General features: G+C 39.6%; 1 protein-coding gene across 1 annotated transcript in view; it reads right to left on the bottom strand.

Annotated features, from left to right (window-relative positions):
* Window positions 1-23,126, bottom strand: part of MED1 (mediator complex subunit 1) — a 38,837-nt gene that overhangs the window by 8,714 nt on the left and 6,997 nt on the right. The window contains exons 3-14 of the mRNA XM_083379311.1: window positions 22,862-22,937; window positions 21,556-21,610; window positions 20,734-20,866; window positions 19,409-19,437; window positions 18,024-18,095; window positions 17,562-17,636; window positions 16,522-16,595; window positions 11,999-12,088; window positions 8,562-8,673; window positions 8,220-8,344; window positions 7,111-7,235; window positions 2,169-2,370 (exon numbers count right to left, since the gene is read on the bottom strand). Coding sequence (XP_083235437.1) covers window positions 2,169-2,370; window positions 7,111-7,235; window positions 8,220-8,344; window positions 8,562-8,673; window positions 11,999-12,088; window positions 16,522-16,595; window positions 17,562-17,636; window positions 18,024-18,095; window positions 19,409-19,437; window positions 20,734-20,866; window positions 21,556-21,610; window positions 22,862-22,937 — 1,168 coding nt within the window. The remainder of the gene's footprint in view (window positions 1-2,168; window positions 2,371-7,110; window positions 7,236-8,219; window positions 8,345-8,561; window positions 8,674-11,998; window positions 12,089-16,521; window positions 16,596-17,561; window positions 17,637-18,023; window positions 18,096-19,408; window positions 19,438-20,733; window positions 20,867-21,555; window positions 21,611-22,861; window positions 22,938-23,126) is intronic.

Below are 23,126 nucleotides of genomic sequence, written 5' to 3'. Positions count from 1 at the left end.
TGTACAATGAAAATCAAGGAAATAAGAAACATTCATATTTTTATTAGCAACTCAATTATGACATGGAAAAAATAGATTTGAAGGCAAGGTCAGATAATCTGTTGTCTCCATAAAACAACTTTTGAGAGCTAAATTGGGGGCTTTTAAATTTGATTTAATGGAAGATCTTTCCAAATAGAATTGGTGTCAGGGAACAACAGAACCATCAGTAATACTGCAGTTCTGTAACTGGTTGTTAACTGTTGTTTGCTTGTTGAGTTCTGGAAAACTTCCTGCATTATTATTTTAGTTGACACTATGATTTTTTCTCTCTCATAGACAGATCATAGCTAAGATTTAGTGATTTAGTCAGTCTCACTTATTCCAACAGAACTTATTTCTGTGCATGCATTTTTAGAATTAAATGCTATTCCCCCCCCCCCAAATGCTCCTTTCTTTAGAGGTTTGCACATTTTGGGGGGATACTGGAATCGATCAACTCCCTTGATGATAACATTGCCTTGTCCCCTGCATAGAACAAAACTGTTCTATTCATCGTAGCTGCCTAAGTCATATATGTATATGTCTATAGAATATTATTTATATATTTGTTGCCATTTTAGGCTTTTATTAGTTTTAACTCTATTTGCCTATTTCTATTGAATTCAGTTGCTCTTGGAAACAATTTAAAGGAAAAATATGCAAATGAAAGTGAAAGATTTGTTTAATCTTGGTAGGAGAACCATTCCCAATGATAAAAAGACAGCTAGTATTTTTTAAAACAATTCTGAAATGAAAACTCTTTGAGAATGAACAGGATATCTGTAGGGACTATTGCAACTGTTCCCCCCCCCCATGCTGTTTGCTCTTGCCTGTGACTCAGGAAGGTCAGTGGTGAGACTGACAAGAGTTGCAGTCTAAAAATATTTTAACAGCCGCATGCTACCATTTGTAACTTAACCTATCTCACAGATTTGCTGCAAGGCTATAGTGAAAAAATCCTAAACTTGCCAATCTGGATTCCTTGGAGGAGACACAACAAATCCTAATTGTAATTTGATTTCATTTATCTTACTTTTAATATTTCCTCAAAGTATCTAACATATTCTGTACTCACTTCATGCCTCTAGCAAAGACGTAAACATACTAGGGAGAATACTGATATGCTAAATTTCATACAAAATTAGTTTTAAATTCAACATGCTGACATCATGGTTGCAAATCTTTGTAATTACTGTCTAAAATACAGACTTGTCAATACTGTTCTAATTTTATCCAATTTTCTCTTATACTACAAAAGATATTTTCAGTTTCCTCTTGAAAAAGATAACACTATTTAAAAATCCAGTTTATGCCTGCTTGTACTAATCCTGCAATTTAAAATTTTCAAGGTCTTTTGAGCTAGTTGGTGCCAAATCAAATCAAACAACTAAATAAAAGTCTATAAATCCAGTATTGGATTTCAGATAGACTTAAAACCTACTATAATTCTTGAGTGGAAAGTTGCACAATAGCATGTAAATACAGGTAAATACATTATAGGTAGTCCTTGACTTATGACCACAATTTAGCCTAAAATTTATGTTGTTAAGCAAAACAGTTGTTAAGTGAATTTTGCCCCATTTTATGACCTTTCTTGACACAGATGTTTTAAGTGAATCACTGCATTTGGTAGTAACACAATGAATCTGACTTTGGTTGTCAGAAGCCTGCAAAAGGTGATCACATGACCCTGGGACACTGCAACTGTCATAAATATGAATCTGTGTCTGAATTTTGATCATGTGACCACAGGTATGCTGCAACAGTTGTATGTGTGAAAAATGGTCATAAGTCACATTTTTAGTGCTGTTATAACTGAATGGTCATTAAACAAACTGTAGTAAGTTGAGGACTACTTGTACAGGATAACAGCATCACAAAATGTTTATTAGAAATATATGTTGACTAGCAGAATGACAAATGCAGAAGTACAGCATACTTGCATCTTCTATTTTTCTGGAACAAGATATCTGTAAAATAAGCATGCACTATTTTTTTGAAGTGGCTTATAAAACAAAAATATTTATGCTGAAATCAGTGTATGCATGCGCATGTGTTCACCTTCTATTTTCAACTTGACAATGCCAGTAACTAAAGTGTCTTTCAAAAGCTATTTGGTGCTTCCTTTTAAAGTGAATAGGACTCACCTTCTTTTAAGACGGTTCGCTTGACACAGCTGCCTATTAGTGTATTGTAAGCCACCTGATGCCTGATCATACTGAGAATGAGAGGCACTCGACTAGGATGGTGGAAAGCAATTTTATTAAGCAGTGTTCCTTGAAGGCTTCGTCCATCTGGCAATGGGGCATCTTTGTTGAGGAAATAACAATGCTGTTGTCCTGGCAAGGCCTGGAATTGGAAATATATGGATGCATATAAAACATGGGGGAATATTACAAAGCAAATGCCTTGGAAAGGAGTAGCCTAACAAAGATGAACTGAATCAGCTTTCAAGGCAAAAGTTATTTCAAAGTTGGTTTTCTCTTACACTTTTAAAAATATTTAAATTATACCATTCCCCAAAGTTTAAAGTATCTTCAAAGAAAACATACCAAACTAATCATGTTAGAACCATTCAGATATGTAGCATACATCTCTAGGAACTGTACATATTTATTGGAGTAAAGGGGTTATATTCCAATGGTGAACAACCTAATCCTGAAATGTATATAGTAACAAATGTTTTGTCCATTTAATAACATGGGACAAAATAATAATGCTGAAAGCATCCTTTCTCAATTAGCAAATATTCCCAGACTACAACTCTTATCAAGCTCAGCAATCAGCACCAAATATTGGGGATCATTACAAAAATTCTAATTTAAAATTATCTACACATAGACTGCAAAAGACTGCTTTGATCTACATTTGCCCACTTTGTTTACATTCCATTACAAAGTTTACTTATAGCTTATATTCTTATACAGGGATAACATTCTGATTTATTACTTTTTATAGACATTTTAAAATAAAATTAACACTTAACATGTCAATTTTTTTAACTTATTGTAATTGGGTTTTTAATCAGAGTTATAGGGGTTTTAGATTTTAATTAAGGATAATTTAATCTATTATAATTGTTATTAATTTTTGTATTGTGATGTTCTTTTAATTGCCTTGGGAACTGCCCTGGGTCCTGCGGGAGAAGGGCGGTATATAAGTTTAATAAATAAATAAATAAATTTTAACTGACTCTTCTGGGAATAAATTGATATATAATGTTTTAAATCCAAAAGAGTCAAGAAAAAGCTTTTTTCTAGGTTTGCCCATGTCAGAAAAGAATTACTCTTTGATTTCCATACCAAGTAAATAATGTGACATGAAAAACATGATAAATAGACCTTTATTCTAATTTAGGTTGCATACTACTTATTTGGCAAGAAAAAAGCTCATTAAAAGATAAGGTTCAACTAAGTACTGTAAACAGAAGTAGGCACATTATAAATGAAGAGCCAAACATTTTTTTTAAATCTTAGAAGATCTCTAGTTATGAGCTTTCAAAATGGCTGCTGAAAGAAGTGACAAAGAGAGGAAGTTAGAATAACCCGCCCTAAAAAGAGAAACTGAGAGAAGGTCTATAGAACTCCTTGGAAAGTGATAGCAACACACCATAAAAATGTATGGCTTGAATTAGAAAAAAAAATTAAGTCCTATACAGGATTGATGTTGTAGTAGATTTTTCTAAATTTTGTTATCTTCATTGCGTCAATGTTACATCATAGCGTTATAACAAGAGAATGTTAGGTCAATAAGAGTGTGATGAAGGAGGAAAAAATGTCCTTCCTATTAACTATTCCAGTTTGGAAAGCATAAAGATTATTTTTTTCTATTGCTGGAGCACTGAAGATTTTTAAAATGCAGATCTATTGAGCTTTGTTGTGAGATATGAAGCCCAATTGGCAACATTTGGAACAGTATAAAATTGAAACAAGCATTAAAAAAGGGTAATGTTTGTAATGCTCGCTAGATACTTCTCAGGTACATAGACATAGATAATTCTATAGATTAAAAAAACCAACCCAAAACTATTATCTAGAAAAGGATTTTTCAGATTTACCAGTATAGAGGTGTTATTGCTGTTACATGTTACGTGTAAAATGGATTGTATGCTAGAGAAATTAACAATGAGCCCCATATATATCTATGAGCCCCATATATATCTATGAGAAATTAACAATGAGCCCCATATATATCTATGAATTCTGTGGAGCTTACTCTAAGGTAGGTATATTTAGGATAAGTTAAGAGAAGATTAATCACAGAATGGTGAAAAGATAAAAGAGAAAGAGAGAAGAAGATAGGAAAAGAAATTAGCTTAAAGGTAGTCCTTCGGTTATCATTTAACAACATCATTCAGAATGATGATGGCACTGAAAAAATTGACTTACAAAAGATCCTCAAAGTTATGGCCAGTATTCCTACAGTCATGTGATCAAAATCTGAGTGCTTAGTGACTGATTTGCATTTACAAATATTGCAGTATCCTGTGGTCACATTATCTTGCCCTGTGTGAACTGACTCCATTTCAACTCCCCCCACCAGTCTATCTCTACCCACAATCTGTGCCCCTTTTGATCACCCCGCAAGCATGGCCAAGATAAGAGGCTGTTATATTCTGCCGCTGCCCTCCCACCACGCATGATGTGAAGGACGGCCAAAAGAGCAGAGACAGCTTAAAGTTCTAGGCTAACAACTGCATGGTCCTAGCCTAACAACCGCAAGCTGGATTGCCAGAACTGCCTTTGCTAAGTGACATAGTAAAGTGATGTTTTCATTAACAACTGATTTGCTTAATAATGGAAATTCTGGTCCCAATTAGGGTTATAACCTACTTTGTTTCCCCAAAAATAAAACTTGGTCTTATATTTTTGGCTCCAAAAGATGCATTAGGTCAGAGGTTCCCAACCTTTTGGGCACCAGGGATCGGTTTTTCCACGAGAGAGGTTTTTCTGCAGACCGGAGGGGGCATGGTTTTGTGTGCTGCCTGCATCCCGCGGATGGGGCCTTGCTTATTTATGCGGCCCGGTTGCTGGCATGCTGCGGCCCAGTACTGGTCCACACAGACCAGAGGTTGAGGACTCCTGCATTAGGGCTTATTTTCGGGGAAAGACAGTATCTGGGTGATCAGCCTGGCTCCCCCCCGGCATGCACACAAGAAGCGGTGAGCGAGCGGGGGTGACAGCATCTGCAGCCTCCTGGCCCCTTGGCTGGCGAACTCTGGGGCTGCACATCCTGCACAGCGCAGATGAGTTGATTATCTGTCCAAGCAGCAGGTGTAAGGGGGAGGCAGGCAATCTGGATGAGCTGCCAGGCTCGCAGGAGGATTGTGCAGTGGCACTGGGTGTAGGCGGAGGCAGGCATGAGGGGAGGTAAGCAATCCCGCTGTACCATGCAGCTGCCTGCCCTGGCATGGCTGTGGCAAGCCAAGAGATAGTGGGACAAAATGGGAGGTACGTTGGGATTGCATACCTCCTCCCTGTGCCTCTGCCTGCTCCTGGTGCCATTGTGCGAGCCTCCTGTGAGCCAGTGCATCTGGATCACCTGCCTCCCCCTCGTGCTTCTGCCTCTGCTTGCTGCTGGTACCACTATGTGAGAACAAACCTCCCATGGCTGGTCACCCATTCCAGCCCACTGTCTCTTGGCTTGCCAGTGGCTGCACTGGGGCAGACAGCTGTCCAGTGTGTCAAGATTGCCTGCCTCCCCCTCACCTCCACACTGACCTGTGCTGCACAGGCTGTGGCTGTTGCCAAACACCATCAGCCCTCCGCTCGCTGCCTCCTGTACTGGCCATGCCCACCCACCTAGGCTTATATTAGGAGCATGCTAAAAAAATCAGACTAGGGCTTGTTTCTGGGTGGGTCTTTTTGGGGAAACACAGAAGGGACCGAATAAACTTGAATCTCAAATCAATATAGGACTTCTCAGTTAAATAGTAATGAAATTTTGCATTTAAAGTATTGCATAATAAAACACAACTATATTTATAGCACTATGTATTAACATTTCATTTCGACCCCAAACCACTCCAGTGATGCCCTCGACATAATGTCCCGTTGCCTGGAGGCGGTTCGGGTCTGGATGGGGAGGAACAGGCTTCGACTCAACCCTGACAAGACTGAGTGGCTGTGCGTACCAGCATCTCGGGATATTCAGAATATTCCATCTCTTTCTATGGGGGGTGTTATTACCCCCCATAGATAGGGCTCGCAACTTGGGAGTCCTCCTAGATTCACAGCTTTCTTTAGATCATATAGTAAATGTGACTAGGGGGGCCTTCGCCCAGGTTCGCCTGGTGCGCCAGTTGCGGCCCTATCTAGACCGGGATGCCTTGCGTACGGTCACTCATGCGCTCGTGACCTCTCGTTTGGACTACTGCAACGCTCTCTACATGGGGCTGCCCTTGAGGACCACTCGGAGGCTCCAACTGTTACAGAATGCAGCCACGAGAGTTGTGTTGGGAGTTTCCCGATACTCCCATGTTACACCCCTGCTCCGCGAGCTGCATTGGCTCCCAGTTGTCTTCTGTGTGAGATTCAAGGTGCTGGTAATGACCTACAAAGCCCTCCATGGCATGGGTCCGGAATACCTCAGGGAGCACCTGTGGCTGGCATCAACTTCCCTCTGCCCAGTGCGCTCCCACAGAGAGGGACTCCTCAGGGTGCCACCGGTCAAAGAATGTCGACTGGTGGTCCCCAGGGGGAGGGCGTTCTCTGTGGGCGCGCTGGATTTATGGAACCATCTTCCGGTTGAGCTCCGGATGGCGCCCGACCTTTGCTCCTTCCGGCGTGACCTAAAGACCTACCTGTTCGAACAAGCCGGCCTGGCCTGATGGGTGATGGGTTTGGCTTTTATTGCTTTTTATGTATTTTAACTTATTGTTATAGTTCTTGGGCATCTTGTTTAATCTCTTTTAATTTTTGTATTCTTGTCTTTTAACATGTATTGCCCTGTTCACCACCCTGAGTCCTTTGGGAGAAGGGCGGTATACAAATAAAATTATTATTATTATTATTATTTTTCTGGTGTTCAAAAAACTCTGCATTTAGAACTTGCCTAGCTCATATGTTACTCTCTCACTTAATAACTTACAGCATAAAAGCGCATATTATGGTATAATGGACACAGATCTTCCTCCTCCTCCTTGGATAGCTCAAACTGTGTGATGAGCTCATATAATGGGACATATGTTGGAGGAGTGTCAAACAACGGGATACCTAGAAATAGAAAGAAAATATTTAAGATTTAACTGAAGAACAGCTGTTATTACATTACACTTGAGGGAATATTGTATTGTTTAGTGCAATTCTGCAATTTCTCCAAAAGTGGGGACGGGAACTTACTGCACTATAGAATTGCCATAATTATCTTCCCAGACATAAGTGTACATAAATATATTCCCATTTGGCAACTGGAAGTCAAAGATTATATTATTAATTACATAATAAATCCAACTATAAATGAATATGGTCCACAGAGAGAGTACTATGCTTGGGAGATAAGAAGGTATAATCATCAATAGATCTATTATATTAGAAAACTTGTGTCTTTTTCCAATCAATTTTTTTCTTTGTTCATCTCCCATATTAACTAAGTATTTTAGCATAATATCTCGGGAAGGCTGAAGGTGTACTTGTAGAACTACAGGAAAGCTAAAACAGTTGTGAATAATCCAAATTATATACTTAAAAGCCTCTCAGTTTTAACTAAATTACATGTATGTTTCTACATACATCATCTCCTTGGCATATAAAATTAACCTTTTCAAATATTTTTAAGTTTTGTTTTGTCCACATAGGAAGAAGAAAAAAAAAGATAAAATATAGAAAGTAGCTATGGGTACCTTGTAAGGGCAGGGGGAAATGAGCGGGGAGAACAGAAAAAGATGAAGCATATTTATTACCACAAAACTCTGTGTAACCTTACTCTGAGATGCTAAGTTTTCCAGACTATGATATATTTCCATGATTATTTGTACTGACAAAGATATGACATTTGCTTGGCTTAAAGAAGAGAATTTCAGAAATTAGGACTGCTTCTAATTAGATTCATGGAAAATATACAGTCTTGGCTGTGAAAAAGAATAAGAGTCCATTTTTAAAAAAGCTACTTTGCTGCCATCTAATTGACAGATGGTACCATTGGAAAAAAAATCATTAATGACCGCAAAATTCTTGCAAGAATTTATCAAAAGTTATCACCGGTGCAGTTCTGAAGTTTCTGAATGAAAGCCTGAGAAACAGGAACAGGTTTTGGAAACTTCAAAAAGAAGCAAGCTGGCAAGTCGACACTATTGGCACTGGTAACTGAGGAGAATGAGGGTGTCCTGAAACAAAAGAAAGAAAAAGATTTGATAATAATCAGATTTTTTTTTACAGGCTGAAGGCTACAGGAGAGATGATTACATATGCAGGGAGGATGAAAGGAGAGCCTTATCTATTTTATTCATTAAAAAGAATATAATGGGAAACATTAAAAAAAGGGACCAAAATGACCATGTCCTATAGAACATTAATAAACATTTAGTGTTGCTTTTTTCTTACCCTTTGTTATCAACAGGATGAGTCCCCATAATCAGAGGGGCAATTGGAAGTTTGTTCATAGTTAAGGTTCCCTCAATTGTAACACACACATTCATGCCTAGGTAACGAGGAACTGAAAGGAAAGGAGAAAAAGGTACAATTTCTCAAACAGGTAACGCTAGATACTGCGTAACTTGTCATTAAGATCATTTACTGTTATACAGAAAATAGATTTGTGAAGGATGTCTTTTGATAAAGGATGGCATTCTTGGGTAAGCAATGACTTTTAACTTCCCAAAGGCTGCTATATACCAATTAAGATTGGCCCATTTAATACTGCAGGCAAGCTTAAATCCTATGTTCCCCCCATGAACTGGAAGTACAATTTCATTTTATCTCAGATTTTTGACATACATTCTTTTACCGGAAGTCAGGAGCACGTATGCTTAATAAATAATAATATGCCATTTGCCTACTTATTCTCAAAGTTTTAAGCATCACTGGGAAATTTGAAGGACTGTATGGGATTCTCTAATCTTGCTCTTGTAACCCAAGACTTTATTTCAAAACCAAACATTCCAGTTATGTCCTTTCCAGGGACCTTATTGTCTCACCTATGCCATTTAAAGGTATTTATTAGGCTCTGAAAATAGGAACAAATGTCATTAACACATTCCTTCCAGTTTAAGAAAGGGACTCTAACAACAGAACAGTTTCTCATACATTAAATCATACGCATCTTCTTGCTTAGGTTAGTATCTGTAATAGAAACAACAATATAGGTGAAGGGAATATGTGTAGGGGTAGCAAGAGATGGTGGCAAAATGAAGGGCAATGACTTTTGTTTGGGTCCTGGCCATTTATTCTTTAATAACTGTCCAAATTAACTTGAAAACTAAATGGCAGCAATTTAACATGTAAGATTATTTCATCTAAGATCTTCAATGCCAATATTGTGCTCCATCTCAATATAAATCATGAATTTGACACTGAATGAAGAGATTCAAGATCACTTTTAACTCATAAAGTAAGGAAGTATCTCTGATTCAAAGTCCTCTCTGGGATTCTGTGTGAAAGGTATATTTCAGAAGTTCAATTAATTTGTTTGGTAAGGCAATAAGTTGCATTGCAAAGGGGTAAAGGTTTTCACAACCTTTGTTCCCAAAATATTTTGGTAGGAAGGTGTACTGTTTAAGAGGTCAATGCATCCAACAGGGGCCTCTATGATTGTTGGCCCAATCTCTGCTTTTTGGCTATGCTACAAGGTTATCACTGTATTCACACCTCCTTCTCATCTTGAATTTTGTATTCTTTTGTGTCTCTATGCTTTTTTAAAAAAATAACTAGTTAACATTTTCTTTCTCATTTCAATTTACTGTATATACTTGAGTATAAGCCGAATTTTTCAGCCCACTTTTTGGGCTGAAAAATTCCACTTCGGCTTATACTCCAGTCAACAAAAAAAAACTTACCGAGGACTTGTGCGCGGCCGAGGCTTTGGTGCTTCCGGGATCACGCGCACCTCTCCCAAGCCACCGCCGTCCACAGACCTGCCGAAGTTTGGGGAGGTTTGGGGAGGTGCGCGCGCACCTCCCCAAACCTCCCCAAACGTCGGCAAGTCCCCGGACCTCCGTGCGCTGCCTGCCTGCTTCTTTCCGCAGCGGAAAGAAGCAGGCAGGCAGGGCACGGAGGTCTGCTTCTTTCCGCTGCGGAAAGAAGCAGACCTCCGCGCCCTGCTTGCCTGCTTCTTTCCGCTGCGGAAAGAAGCAGACCTCCGCGCCCTGCTTGCCTGCTTCTTTCCACAGCGGAAAGAAGCAGGCAGGCAGGGCATGGAGGTCCGGAGACTTGCCGACGTTTGGGGAGGTGCGCGCGCACCTCCCCAAACCTCCCCAAACTTCGGCAGGTCTCCGGACGGCGGCGGCTTGGGAGAGGTGCGCGCGATCCTGGAAGCACCGAAGCAAGTCCTCGGTAAGCTCCGGGCGGTCACTTGCTTCCCGTCTCCTGAGGGAAGGGGGGGCGACTGGAGCGGGCGTGTTTCCTCGCCTGCTGGGCGCCGCGATTTGCCCGGGGAACGCGCAGGCCCCGAATGGCAGCGTGGATCGAGGAAGCGGACAGCCAGGGCTTCCCCGAGAGCCGCGGCCACACAGGGTATTCCTGTGTATTCAGGCTTGCAAAATGGCGGATCGAGCCTCTGCTGGCGGCGGAGGCTTGCAGAACGGCGGATCGGCTTATACTCGAGTCAACAACTTTTTCCAGTTTTTGGGGGTGAAATTGGGGGTCTCGGCTTATACTCGAGTCGGCTTATACTCAAGTATATACGGGTAATCCTTCTCACTTTGTTTATATATTTTTCATTCTCCTTTTTCATCCTCCATGTCACAGTTTTGGTTGGAAGACAGTAATATTTCATTTGTACCTACATTTTATTTAATCGCTATTAATTTCTCCAGAATAAGCCCTGTAGAAAATAATTCACTGCTTTCTACTTTTTACCTCAATAAACAATTTTAAATGAAGTATCGATTTTGTATCTTCAAGTTGCATTGGCAAAGGGTTATGACATAGTTATTGGGTTAGTGATTGTCACAATCAAAACACCATGCAACTCAAAAACATGTGAAGTTTTATTAATTTTTTTACACATTATAAATGTGATTAAAGATCTGTGTTTTTCCTCTGCTAGACTATGAGAAAGCAGAGTCCTTATTCTGAAGATCAAAAATGAGTTGGAACAAATTATCTCTATGAAGAGAGTACAGCAATTCAGGCTATTTCTCAGGTTGAGGATATATTTGTGAACCAGGTAGCAAACACTCCTTTTCCACCTGGCTGACCTGGACTGACAGGGATTTTAATTATGTTTATAATTTTAACTCTAATCTTTAATTTATTTCAATTTTTAATTTTAATTTACTGTACAGAGACCTTTAATTTTTGTTGTTAGCCGCCCTGAGTCCCACGGGAGATAGGGCGGGATATAAGTCCCATTAATAAATAAATAAATAAATAAATAAATAGTCATTTCACAGCCCCATCATTTAGACCATGTGTGTCCACCCTTCTGCCATGGCCCTGATCAGCTAGCAATATGGCCCCACAAGATCATAAACTACATGATTTATACACGTTAACTATATTATAGTTAACGTATATAAATATGCAGCCCAAGACAATTCCTCTTCACTGAATGTGGCCCAGGCAAGCTGAGAAGTTGGACACCTATGATTTAAACTTGAGTTCCACAATGTATTACCACATTATGGCTGCAAGAGGCCTTTACAAGTTCTTTTATTGGAATTCTTTGCTTTAGCTATTCTTTATTAAATATGAATACTGCACATCTAAAGGTTAATCTGCCTTACTTTTTATTAAGGATGTTCAAGGAGAAGATCTAAAGCAATCTAGCATACTAGAATGACTAATTTAGAAGATCAGTGCATTATCCAAGAATAACGTACCATTATTCTCATTCAGAATGATGGGAACTCCAGTGCCTTCTTCAAATAAATCATAAGGAGAAACATAATACTTCAGATTCATCAGGTGACCTGAAACAAGCAGGTTTTAAATGAAAAAAACTAGGAAAGGTGTAAGAAGAGTAAAAATGAAGTCTACATGTTGATCTGAATATATGTTAATCTGTTCAATTAAAGTTATTTATTCAATTTCTATAGCTGCCCATCTCAATTAATGACTCAGTTTCAAAACTATAAAAACAATAAAAATAAAAAGCGTTTAAAACAATAAAATTTATGATTTATTTATTTAAAATATGCTCTGACTTATGTATTTTAGTTATTAAATAAATGTTTGCATTCCTGCACTATTCCAATATTTTGGAACTAAAGGGGAACAAGTGATTTGAAAATTGAAACATAATACTGTCTGCCTTTCTTTGAGAGTTGGGTTGCATGCAAGTTTAATAGTATTAATATTACTATGATCTCGCAATCAGCCAGATGTTTACACTGGATTTGGCATTTTTATAGAGTCCTTCCCAAGGAGAGGGCTAGGCAGATGTTCTTTGATGATGTTAAAGGTATTGTCACAGGATGCAAGTTGTTTTTCATTCTACTTCTATTTGCAGATCTTTGTATTTTGTGATTTTCTGCAGCTCTTTCTCTTCTCTTCTGCTACTGTCAATCCAACTATCCAAATTACTATTATTGTTAATCCTAGGATCCTGAAGCTGCTGTGGAATCTCAAAAACAGTGCATTTGGCTGCAGGCAGGAACTACATTTGTGCCAGATATAAAGTTTTATTTGTTGTTGTCAGAATTTGTTCTGAGGAAGAAATGGCAAGCTGAAGGTAGCTCTATGGAAAGGAGAACTGAAAATCAGGGCAGAATGAAGAGGCCATGATTAGACCAGCTCTTTGATAATATTTTCTGTACAAGAAGAGGATTTGAGATTGCTCACAAGTTGGATGCATCTTGTGGGAAGACTACTAGATAGTGGTTTCTGGTGGGTTTAGAGGTCTCAGAGCAAGGGAATAAGCATCTTGGTAAAACTTCAGTTAATATTGGCGGGAGTGAGTCCCTCCTCCTGAGATGTGGCCCTCGGGTTCAGATGGGCTTGGTGCTCACATACTGGCGCCCAGCTGTGTGGCAACAGCTCTGCCCGAGCTGCTCGACACCCTCTCAGGGTTGGTGGTGGAGTTCCCCAGGCTTATAGTGCTGGGTGACTTCAACCTGCCTTCCCTGGGAGGGTCGTTGGAGTTAGCCCGGGAGTTCATGGCTTCCATGACGGCCATGGACCTGACCCAGGTAATTCAAGGCCTGACTCATGTGGGGGGGGGGGTCACACTCTCGACCTGGTGTTCCTGTCTGGACAGTGGTTGGATGATTTGGGAGGGGGTTCACCGGTCGTTGTTCCCCTGTCATGGTCCGACCATCATCTCCTGCGGCTGGTCTTCCGTTATGCCACCCCCCGCCGCTGGGCTGCGGAACCGACCAGATGGTTCTGCCCCAGGCGCCTAATAGACCCTGAACGGTTCCAGATGGCGCTTGGGTCTATACCCATCGCCCTCACTCACAGCCCAGTTGATGCCTTGGTTGATGCCTGGGAAAGGGCGGCCACTGAGGCACTCAACTGTGTTGTAGCCTTGCGACCTCTGACCCGGCGCAGATCCCGCTGGGCTCCATGGTTTTCTGCAGAGCTCTGGGAGATGAAGCGTTGGAGACGGGGTCTAGAGAGCGGTTGGAGGTCCAGCCGTTCCAAATCTGACCAATTGCAGCTAAGAACCTTTATAAGGTCTTATCTTGCTGCAATGAAGATGGCGAGGGCTAATTACTTCGCTGCCCTCATTGCGTCCGCAGATAATCGCCCGGCCGCCCTGTTTAGGGTGACTCGCTCCCTCCTTAATCAGGAGGTGAGAGAGGCGACCTTGCAGGGGCGGGCCGAGGAGTTTAGTCATCATCTGACGGACAAAATCGCTCAGATCCAGGCCGGTTTGGACTCTAACTGGGCAGAGTCTGATATGGAGGAATCGGACGGTCTTGAGCATGTTATCTGGACTGAGTTCGATCCTGTTTCCCCTGATGATGTGGACAGGATTAAGGGGGGGCTGAGTTCCACCACCTGTTTATTGGACCCGTGTCCCTCTGAGTGAGGGTGTCTTCCCCGCTGCTTTGAAGAAGGCGGTGGTGAGGCCCCTTCTCAAGAAGCCTGCCCTAGACCCAGCGATTTTAAACAACTATCGTCCTGTCTCCAACCATCGCTTTTTGGAAACTGATTATCTGGACCCGTACCAATCGGGTTTCAGGCCCGGGTACAGCATGGGGACGGCATTGGTTGCACTGGTGAATGATCTCTGGTGGGCTCGGGACAGGGGTTGCTCCTCTGTCCTAGTTCTATTAGATCTCTCAGCGGCTTTTGATACCATTGACCATGGTATCCTATTGCGGCGTCTCAGGGGGTTGGGAGTGGGAGGCACTGTCTTGCAGTGGTTCTCCTCTTATCTCCTGGGCTGTTCACAATCGGTGTTGACGGGAGGGCAGAGGTCTGCACCGAGGCCTCTTGTTTGTGGAGTTCCGCAGGGGTCGGTTCTCTCTCCCCTCCTGTTCAACATCTATATGAAGCCGCTGGGCGAGATCATTCGTGGTTTTGGGGTGGGGTATCATCAGTACGCTGATGATACCCAACTTTTTCTCTCCACCCTGAACCAACCCAGTGATGCCCTCGCCGTGATGTCCCGTTGCCTGGAGGCAGTCCAGGTCTGGATGGGGAGAATCAGGCTTCGTCTCAATCCTGCCAAGACTGAGTGGCTGTGCATACCGGCATCTCGGACTAACCAGTCTATTCCACCTTTAATGATGGGGGGTGAGGTGTTACCCCCCATCAATAGGGCTCGCAACTTGGGCGTCCTCCTGGATTCACAGATCAGTTTTGAAGACCATATAGGAACCGTGACCAGGGGGGCCTTTGCCCAGGTTCGCCTGGTGCACCAGTTGCGACCCTACCTGGACCGAGATGCCCTACGCACAGTCACTCATGCGCTTGTGACCTCCCGATTGGACTACTGCAACGCTCACTACATGGGGCTGCCCTTGGGGACCACCTGGAGGCTTCAGCTGCTGCAGAATGCAGCCACGTGGGTTGTGATGGGGGTTTCCCGATATTCCCATGTAACACCTCTGCTCCGCGAGCTGCATTGGCTTCCGGTTGCTCTCCGGGTGAGATTCAAGGTGCTGGTGATGACCTATAAAGCCCTAAATGGCTTGGGTCCGGGATATCTGAGGGAACACCTGCTGCCGGCATCAAGCTCCCTTCGTCCTGTGCGCTCCCACAGGGGGGGGTCTTCTCAGGGTACCGCCGGTAAAAGATTGCCGGCGGACAATAGGCCTTCTCTGTGGGTGCGCCTGCCCTTTGGAATCAGCTGCCTGTAGAACTTAGGACTGCCCTTGACCTTCGCTCATTCCGCCAGGAGCTGAAGACCTGGCTCTTTGAGCTCTCTGGCCTGGTCTGAGAATATTAATTGGGATTTTAATTGTATTTTAACTGGGGTTTTATTTCAAGGTCAATATAATCTTTTTAATTGATTTTAAGTTTTGTAATTTGTTGTACTGTTTTTAAAAACCTTGTGAACCGCCCTGAGTCCTACGGGAGAAGGGAGGTATATAAATTGAATAAATATCTTGAAAGGACTCTAAGTTCATATACTTCTTTTTCTAATCACTTTTGAAAATTGCTTGTTAACTGATTTTCATCTATTAGGAACATTGGGACCAACACATTTCATTACACTGAGTGAGCTTCCAGTAATCCTTGACAAAAGAAATCTTAACTACAAGTTTAAGAACTTAATTCTTTGAATAAATAGCAAAAGAGTAATTAGTCGTATTATTTTGGAAAATGACATATGGATTAAGGATCCAGATAAATTTGAAAATAAGATTTTGAACAATTTTGTGAGAAGAAGTAAAGAAAAAAATGAAAAGAAATTAAGTTGTACAACTTTACTTGAAGGGTCTAAAGATCAGAGTTGTTATAAATAAAAGCAAAGAATATAAAGTTGGTTTATTTGATCAAGGTTAAAATAGGTATGTTGCTATTTCTGGTAAAGAATGGATTTTTGCTGAATTAGGACTGAAATGTTGAGGATTTATGAATTCACTTAAGATTGGAAAATAATTTTCTCAAATGTACAGACTGATTATAATATATAGTTTATGTGCATTTTCTGTAGCTTTTTGCTGATCTAGCAGCTTTTGAAATCCATATTTTATCTGTAGTGTACTATGGATGGAACTGCATTGCCTGAACTAAGCAAGTCTGGCCAGAAGAACAAAACTAGGTAATAGTAATTTCACAATTTGTTTTAAATAATCAGGAATCAACCATGTTAGAAATTATTTTAAAACAAAAATCATTGCACCATTAATTGGGTCATATTTGTCTGTCCGTCTATAGTACCTATCTACCTACCTATCTATCTATCCATCTTATAAATATAAAATATTAGTAGAAAAACACTTCCTACCACCACTTCTAGGAGTGAGATAGCCCACGCTGCCATGCAGAATTTTGTCCAAGGGGCTTGCGTTGGTGGCTTGCCTATAGAAAACAAAACCAATTTCTAGATATTCATGATACAAAAGTTGTATCATATGCACGTCAATCAGAAATTAATTTTGACAAGTTCAACTGCATATAAATTTGAACAGGACTGCAATTTAACCCTTTAAATGAGATCCTCTCCTCCCATGAAATCCATGTGGATAAACAATCAGGATCACTAGCTATCTTTTACTGCATTTGGGAAACACACTTCCAGTTTTGTTTCAGCAAATGAAACAAAATCTTCTTAAACTTTTTTCAAAGACAATCTCACACATTCCCTATTAAAAGTTTTGGAACTCATCTTTTAAACCATATTTGGAATCTTAGATTTATCATACATATACAGTTCTTTAGAATAATTATACATATGGTAATAACAATAACAAAAAATTACAACTACAATAAATCTAATAAAACAGGATAAGAAATTAACCTAATAAAGAAGAAAGTTTGTTGACAAACTTTCAGGTTATAGTATACTGGCATTTGCAATTTTCTAAATTCAGATCCAGTGCCTTCTAACAGGAATCATCAAGTTGTGGCAGCTTTTCTGGATATTTCTACAGATTGATTTGCTAATAAAAATGCATTTTTTTTCTCTTCAGACTAATAACTCTTCTAGTTAAAAGAGGAATTCTGATTTAATTAGAACACTGAGTATAGTATAAGGGTCAGCATAATAGACATGGGAGATGATCTCTACAGCCTTGTCTAAATACAGATATAGGCACTCCTGATGTGGGATATTATACCTTCCTCCTTTATCATCAAAGATAAAAGACTTAAACCTTATGCAGAACAGAAATAATAATATTGGTGAAATAATATGATGCACAAATATGTTATTTATCCATGGTTCAAACAGGATTAAAGCCAGTTCTTTCCAAGCCCACTATTACATTTCCTGGATATTTATTTTATTTTTTAAATTCTGGGTTCACTATGATAAACTGCTCTTACCAATACATTCCTGCCATCTTTGAAAGATCAAGCTCCAAGGACTGTAGAGCCAAATACATTTTAGTTTTCAATTTGCTGAAAGGCAAAGAGGAAACTTGTGTTAAATGTTTGATATATAAAAAAGAAATTCCCCACACTACAAGAGCTAGCTAAAGATTTTAGAATTGCTTCCAATTCTCTGCCAAGAGAAGATGCTCTTCGATGTTTTAGAATGCTAGAACACCTCCCATAATTTGTAATGCCATGTTTGCAATCTGCCCTTAATTGTAGATGAAATTTGATAAATAAATAAATTTTATATCCAGAGTCCTGCAATTCTCCCTATCATGATATTGTGTCATCCCCTGCTGCAGTCAGTCTCAGCTGAGTCATGACCGAATAGGATAATTATTTATAAAACAGCTTACAACACGGAACTACTTTCTAGGATGTTAAGAAACTATGACTTAATGGAATACTTACTTGTCACCTGGCAATTTATATAGATTGACAAGACCCTTAAGATGCTTAGAAAATTCATTGAAGTTTCTCTCTCTAGGAAAGAAAAAAATCATTTGAAACCAACAAGAATATTATTTCTAAAAAGGAAGGGGATAAGTGACAGTGTTGATATTGCTGGCTCTCAATCTTCCTGTGTAGCATCCTGCTTGGAACTATTGTAGCCCAAGTTACCTTAATGTGGTGTATACTTTTCAGAGATTTGCAGGTCGTATTATTATTATTATTATTATTATTATTATTATTATTATTATTATTATTATTATTATTATTATTATTATTATTTGTATACCGCCCTTCTCCCAGAGGACTCAGGGTGGTGAACAGGGCAATACATATTAAAAACAAGATACAAAAATTAAAAACGATTAAACAAATGCCCATGAATAAGTTAAAACACATTAAAATAGATTAAAACAGATTAATACAACCCAACCCCATCCCATCAGGCCAGGCCAGCTTGTTCAAAAAGGTAGGTTTTGAGATCGCGCCGGAAGGAGCGGAGGTCAGGCGCCATCCGGAGCTCGACCGGAAGATGGTTCCATAAATCCGGCGCGCCCACAGACAACGCCCTAACTGCACTTTTATGTCGCCTATGAATCTTCCAGGATTGTCTTTTACCTCTGTGTAGCAGAGGATTTTCTCAAAGCCTCAATTATTCTTCTTCAAGAAGAAACATTTATAAAGAGTAATAAGAGACACTTGCATAACTCTACATTCTAGAAGGACATAATAACCCTACTATCCTGCTAGAATGCAGAATTAAGATAGTCGTTTTTTCTTTCAAATTTCCTTATTTTAAATACTGAATATTTCCAGCCCATAGTGCACCATTATTCAGTTCTATTTATCTGACTCATAGCGTAAGCCTTTTTGAAGTCAACCAATTTTTCATCACAATTTTCCTATCCACTCCCAAGAGTTCTGTGAAACAATACAATGGAGATCGTATTTGCCTGAACAAGGCCATGCTAGCATTCTTAAAGATAAGTAAACCAGTCTGCATTAGCTAGCTTATTCTTTGATTATCTGACTGACAGGGACAAAATCACTGGTTGGCTGTTGTTAATGAGAGTAATTTGCAGAAAATTATTAGAAAGGAATGGAGAGGAGAGGTTTTGAAAAGACTGCCCTCATTTTTAGTATAATCTGTATCACCCTTCCTTCTGATGCCCTATGGATTACAGCATGACCAAACATGGGTATTTTAAAAGCTTAATCCAGAAATTGGATTATCTCATCTGAAAGTTGAGTTCAAAAAGCAATTGATAAAATGGTTATCAGCTATCAGAAAACATACAATTAGGAAAGGATGATGTAGCCAGCAAATATAAGAACACAGTACTGACCTTAGATGGTGTACCAGCTCTGGGCAGCTCTGGAAAAAAGAAAATGGATGATATACAAACTACAAACTATTGGGAGCACACCAGCATGTCCTTTAAAGCAAAACAAACCACATATAGCTTAAGATGGGGACTTGGAAATGTTCTCAAATGCACCCCTCCCCATAAAAAAAATCTTTTTTTTTAAAGTGGAAATTTTGTGATTTCCATGGATATTTTAAAACAAATCTTTTTAAATTAGTTTTATTCATTTATAACATAAAATGTAAAAAATATAAAAGCAAATAGTAGGGGACAACTGTAGAAAAGGGAAAAAAAGGTGTGAAGAGTGGGAAGAAAAGAAAAGGCGCTGACTTCCGACTCTCTCTGTTGCAGTAAAATCAGACATTATAATCAAATCTTAACTTTTTACATTTCCATAGTAGTATGCACTAGCCATTTCTGTATCGGCATATCAGTCTAAGTGGTAAAAACCAAAATCATAATATCATTTATTTTCCACCTCAAGCACAAAGTCCAGAAGCGATTTCCAAATAGAAACAAAGTTCTTTTCTTTTATCAGCATGGTCAGTTTGGTCCACCTCTGCTAATTCCATCAAGCTTTTGTAATCATTTGTCCATGGTAGGAATCAAGGCATCCTTCCGCTTTTATGCATAGAGTAGGGGGTTGGCAATCTTAACCACTCAAAAGAGCCACTTAGGCCCGTTTCCCAGAGAAAAGAAAACACTGGGAGCCGCAAAACTCTCTCTCGCGCACGAGGGGGGGGCAGCGTGATCGAAGAGTTTAATTAAAAAGAAATAGAGGCTGTTGTGCATGAGTCCTCTCTCTCTCCCTCCCTCTCTCTTCCCCCCACCTCTCTCTCTTCCTCTCTCCGATCTTCTGCTCATCTGGCAAGCTGGCTTCAGCTGTTCTCCAACAAGCTGACACAAATTCTTATTGGGCTGGCTCTCCTGCCCTTGGTGTGTGTGTGTGTGTGTGTGTGTGAGAGAGAGAGAGAGAGGGGGGGGGAGAGAGCAAGAAGAGCAAGTGCCTTTCTCTGTCTCCCTGCAAATGGCAGAGGATGACTGGGAGCCGCAGAAGGCTGAAAGAGCTACATGATGCTCCAGAGCCACGGGTTGCCAAACCGTGCCATAGAGCAATCTTGCTGATATCAACCATATATAAAATTAGAGTTACATTTTTTCCCCAGTTCTCTTTTCTTTAGACCCAGAAGGAAACTTTCTGGTTTAATCTTTATGTTCGAATCTAAGTCAAGATGGGGAAAAGTCTGGCAAATACTGATTTAGGATAAATTGAAAAAATAACTTAGCCATTACATTCTACGTACCACTGGGTTTTCTCCATGATGTGCCACCTTGACATCACGCAGTTGTCCTGTAGTATCCAAGTGGACTTCCACATAGAACATGTCAGATGTTATGTAGCATTCAGTGCCATTTGCACTAAGATGAGATCCAAGACTTTTGTAAAGGGAAAAATTATAAATTAAAAAAAAAAGATTATATAACTCTATCAGGTTTTATCAAGTCCTTAGGTATACTTATGCTTGCTAGTATATTTACTCAATATTTGTTCATCAACTCCTTAACTAATAGCAAAGATATACCAAACTAGAAAAGTAGCTTCTCATACCAAGTGCTGCCCACTCAAGTTTTCACTTTTATTTCCTCAAAACAATATTAAACTATTATGAAAATATACAAAAGTGTAATTAGCATAGTGCTGGCCAAAGAGAGCTATAAAAGCTAAGGAGTGGTTTGACATTAGAATAAAATTATTTCAAACTTGCTTTCAAATATAATGATGAATGTTTAAAAACTACTCTATTTCCATCAATTTATAGAAAATTATATTTTAATCCACTCATAAAATAATTAATCCAATTCAGATCACAGAGAGCACAGTAACAAGGTATGTACTGCACTTATGGTCTTTAAAAACAATTGAGATGGGAGCTTAGATCAAGGCCTTTTGATACATTCCATGTACTGTATAACCAAAGGAAACTATATTTCCTGCAAAAGAATTGAAGCCGAAACAGCTTAGCGGTAGAAATATGTGCTTTTGTAGTATATCAAATAGACAATTAGATTAGCATGATTCTTTGAAATTAACTAGGTAAAACCTGTAAAAGAACTAAAGAACTCACCTATTTTGTCTAGCAATGGACTCTAAGCGATCTGTCATAGCAGGCAGAGATGACACTAGGAAGAAGACAGTTTAATTAAATCCAGTCCTCTGTCAACTTTATATATCTTTCTTCATATAAAGGGTGACTTGGGGCAAGATGGACTAAGGATGTCTTATTTTTCCAAAGCAAAAGACCGGTAAGAGACAACAAAACATGACAACATAAGCACCATGCACTTATAGCCTATTATGATTATTAAGCAAGAAGTAGGAATGAAACAGAAAAAAACATGCCGATGAAAACAGCAGAATCTTGTGATTTTCCATTCAACAACTTTTCTGGACTGCTTTTTGCTTTAGCCTCATGTGAACAGCCAAAATGGTTGAAAGAAAAGCAGAGAAACATGGTAAGTGGATTTCTGTATGTCTGATTCAAGTATCCTAATTCAGCATCATAACTTCTTAATTTAAGCAGTTTAGTTTGTTATACATAACTGTATGCTATATAACATTAACTTCATTGCTGTTGATATGCATCATTCCAAAACAATTTCCTCATTTTAATAAATCAGGAAACAGAGTCCAATTAATATGCTGTATTTGAACTACATCTATTTCCTCAAACTAGATTTGGAGTATGACACTACTACAGCTCTCTGAACTTGTTGGTCAAACATTAAAAGCTACTTATGAAATTCTTTAGCTCCAAACAGAAGTGAATCAAGAAGTATACTTTCCTTCCAATCCCAAACAGAGGAAAAATAGCCCTATTGTTTTAACTCTATGCTTCTTGATGCAAAAAGTCTTTGACCCCTTCTCTAACTATGCTATGCAGGATACAGCTGGGTGCACCGGCTTAACTTTGCACCTATTAACCAGCTGAAGCTCTAACTGGCAGCAGGCACAGAAGCAAGAGAACCCAAACATGCCTTTGCCACTGCTTGCTGGTTCTGAGTGGAGAGAAAATGCAAAAGCACTACTACTTGTTCCCAAAGTCACGTAGCATTACAAAGATGCAGCAAAAGCACTGATACATTAGGAATGTCGCCTTTTGTACATTAATATGCAAAAGATGCCTACTGATTAACCTAATAAAACATGATACAGATTGCAGCAAATCATTATGTACATCAGTTTTACAATCAATCTATATATTAATCCCTAGGAATATTATATAAAAGTATGTGAGTTTCTTTTGAATAAATGCTTTTGAATAAAAGCATTAAAACTATAAAAATGTTAATGGCAATTCCTATAAACAGATGAATATTTCCTTTTTAAAAAATAAATATTTATTATATGTGTTTTTTGACACAAAGACCAACCTTTTAAAGCCTTCTGCAAAGTTTCCAAGCAAGTGACAAGATTCTGGTGACCTCCAGAATTCATAACTCGTTTTTCCTACATTCAAAAGAAATAGGAGAAAGTATTTCATGCCACATTTAATAATAAAAAGGGACGCGGTGGCTCAGTGGGTTAGGACGCTGAGCTTGTCGATCAGAAGGTCGGCAGTTTGGCGGGTCGAATCCCAAGTGCTGCATAACAGAGTGAGCGCCTGTTACTCGTCCCAGCTTCTGCCAACCTAGCAGT

Source organism: Vipera ursinii, assembly GCF_947247035.1.
Source record: "Vipera ursinii genome assembly, chromosome: Z".
Lineage (NCBI taxonomy): Eukaryota > Metazoa > Chordata > Lepidosauria > Squamata > Viperidae > Vipera > Vipera ursinii.
Note: the sequence above shows the minus strand (reverse complement) of the source record. Positions and strands in the feature narration are given on the sequence as shown.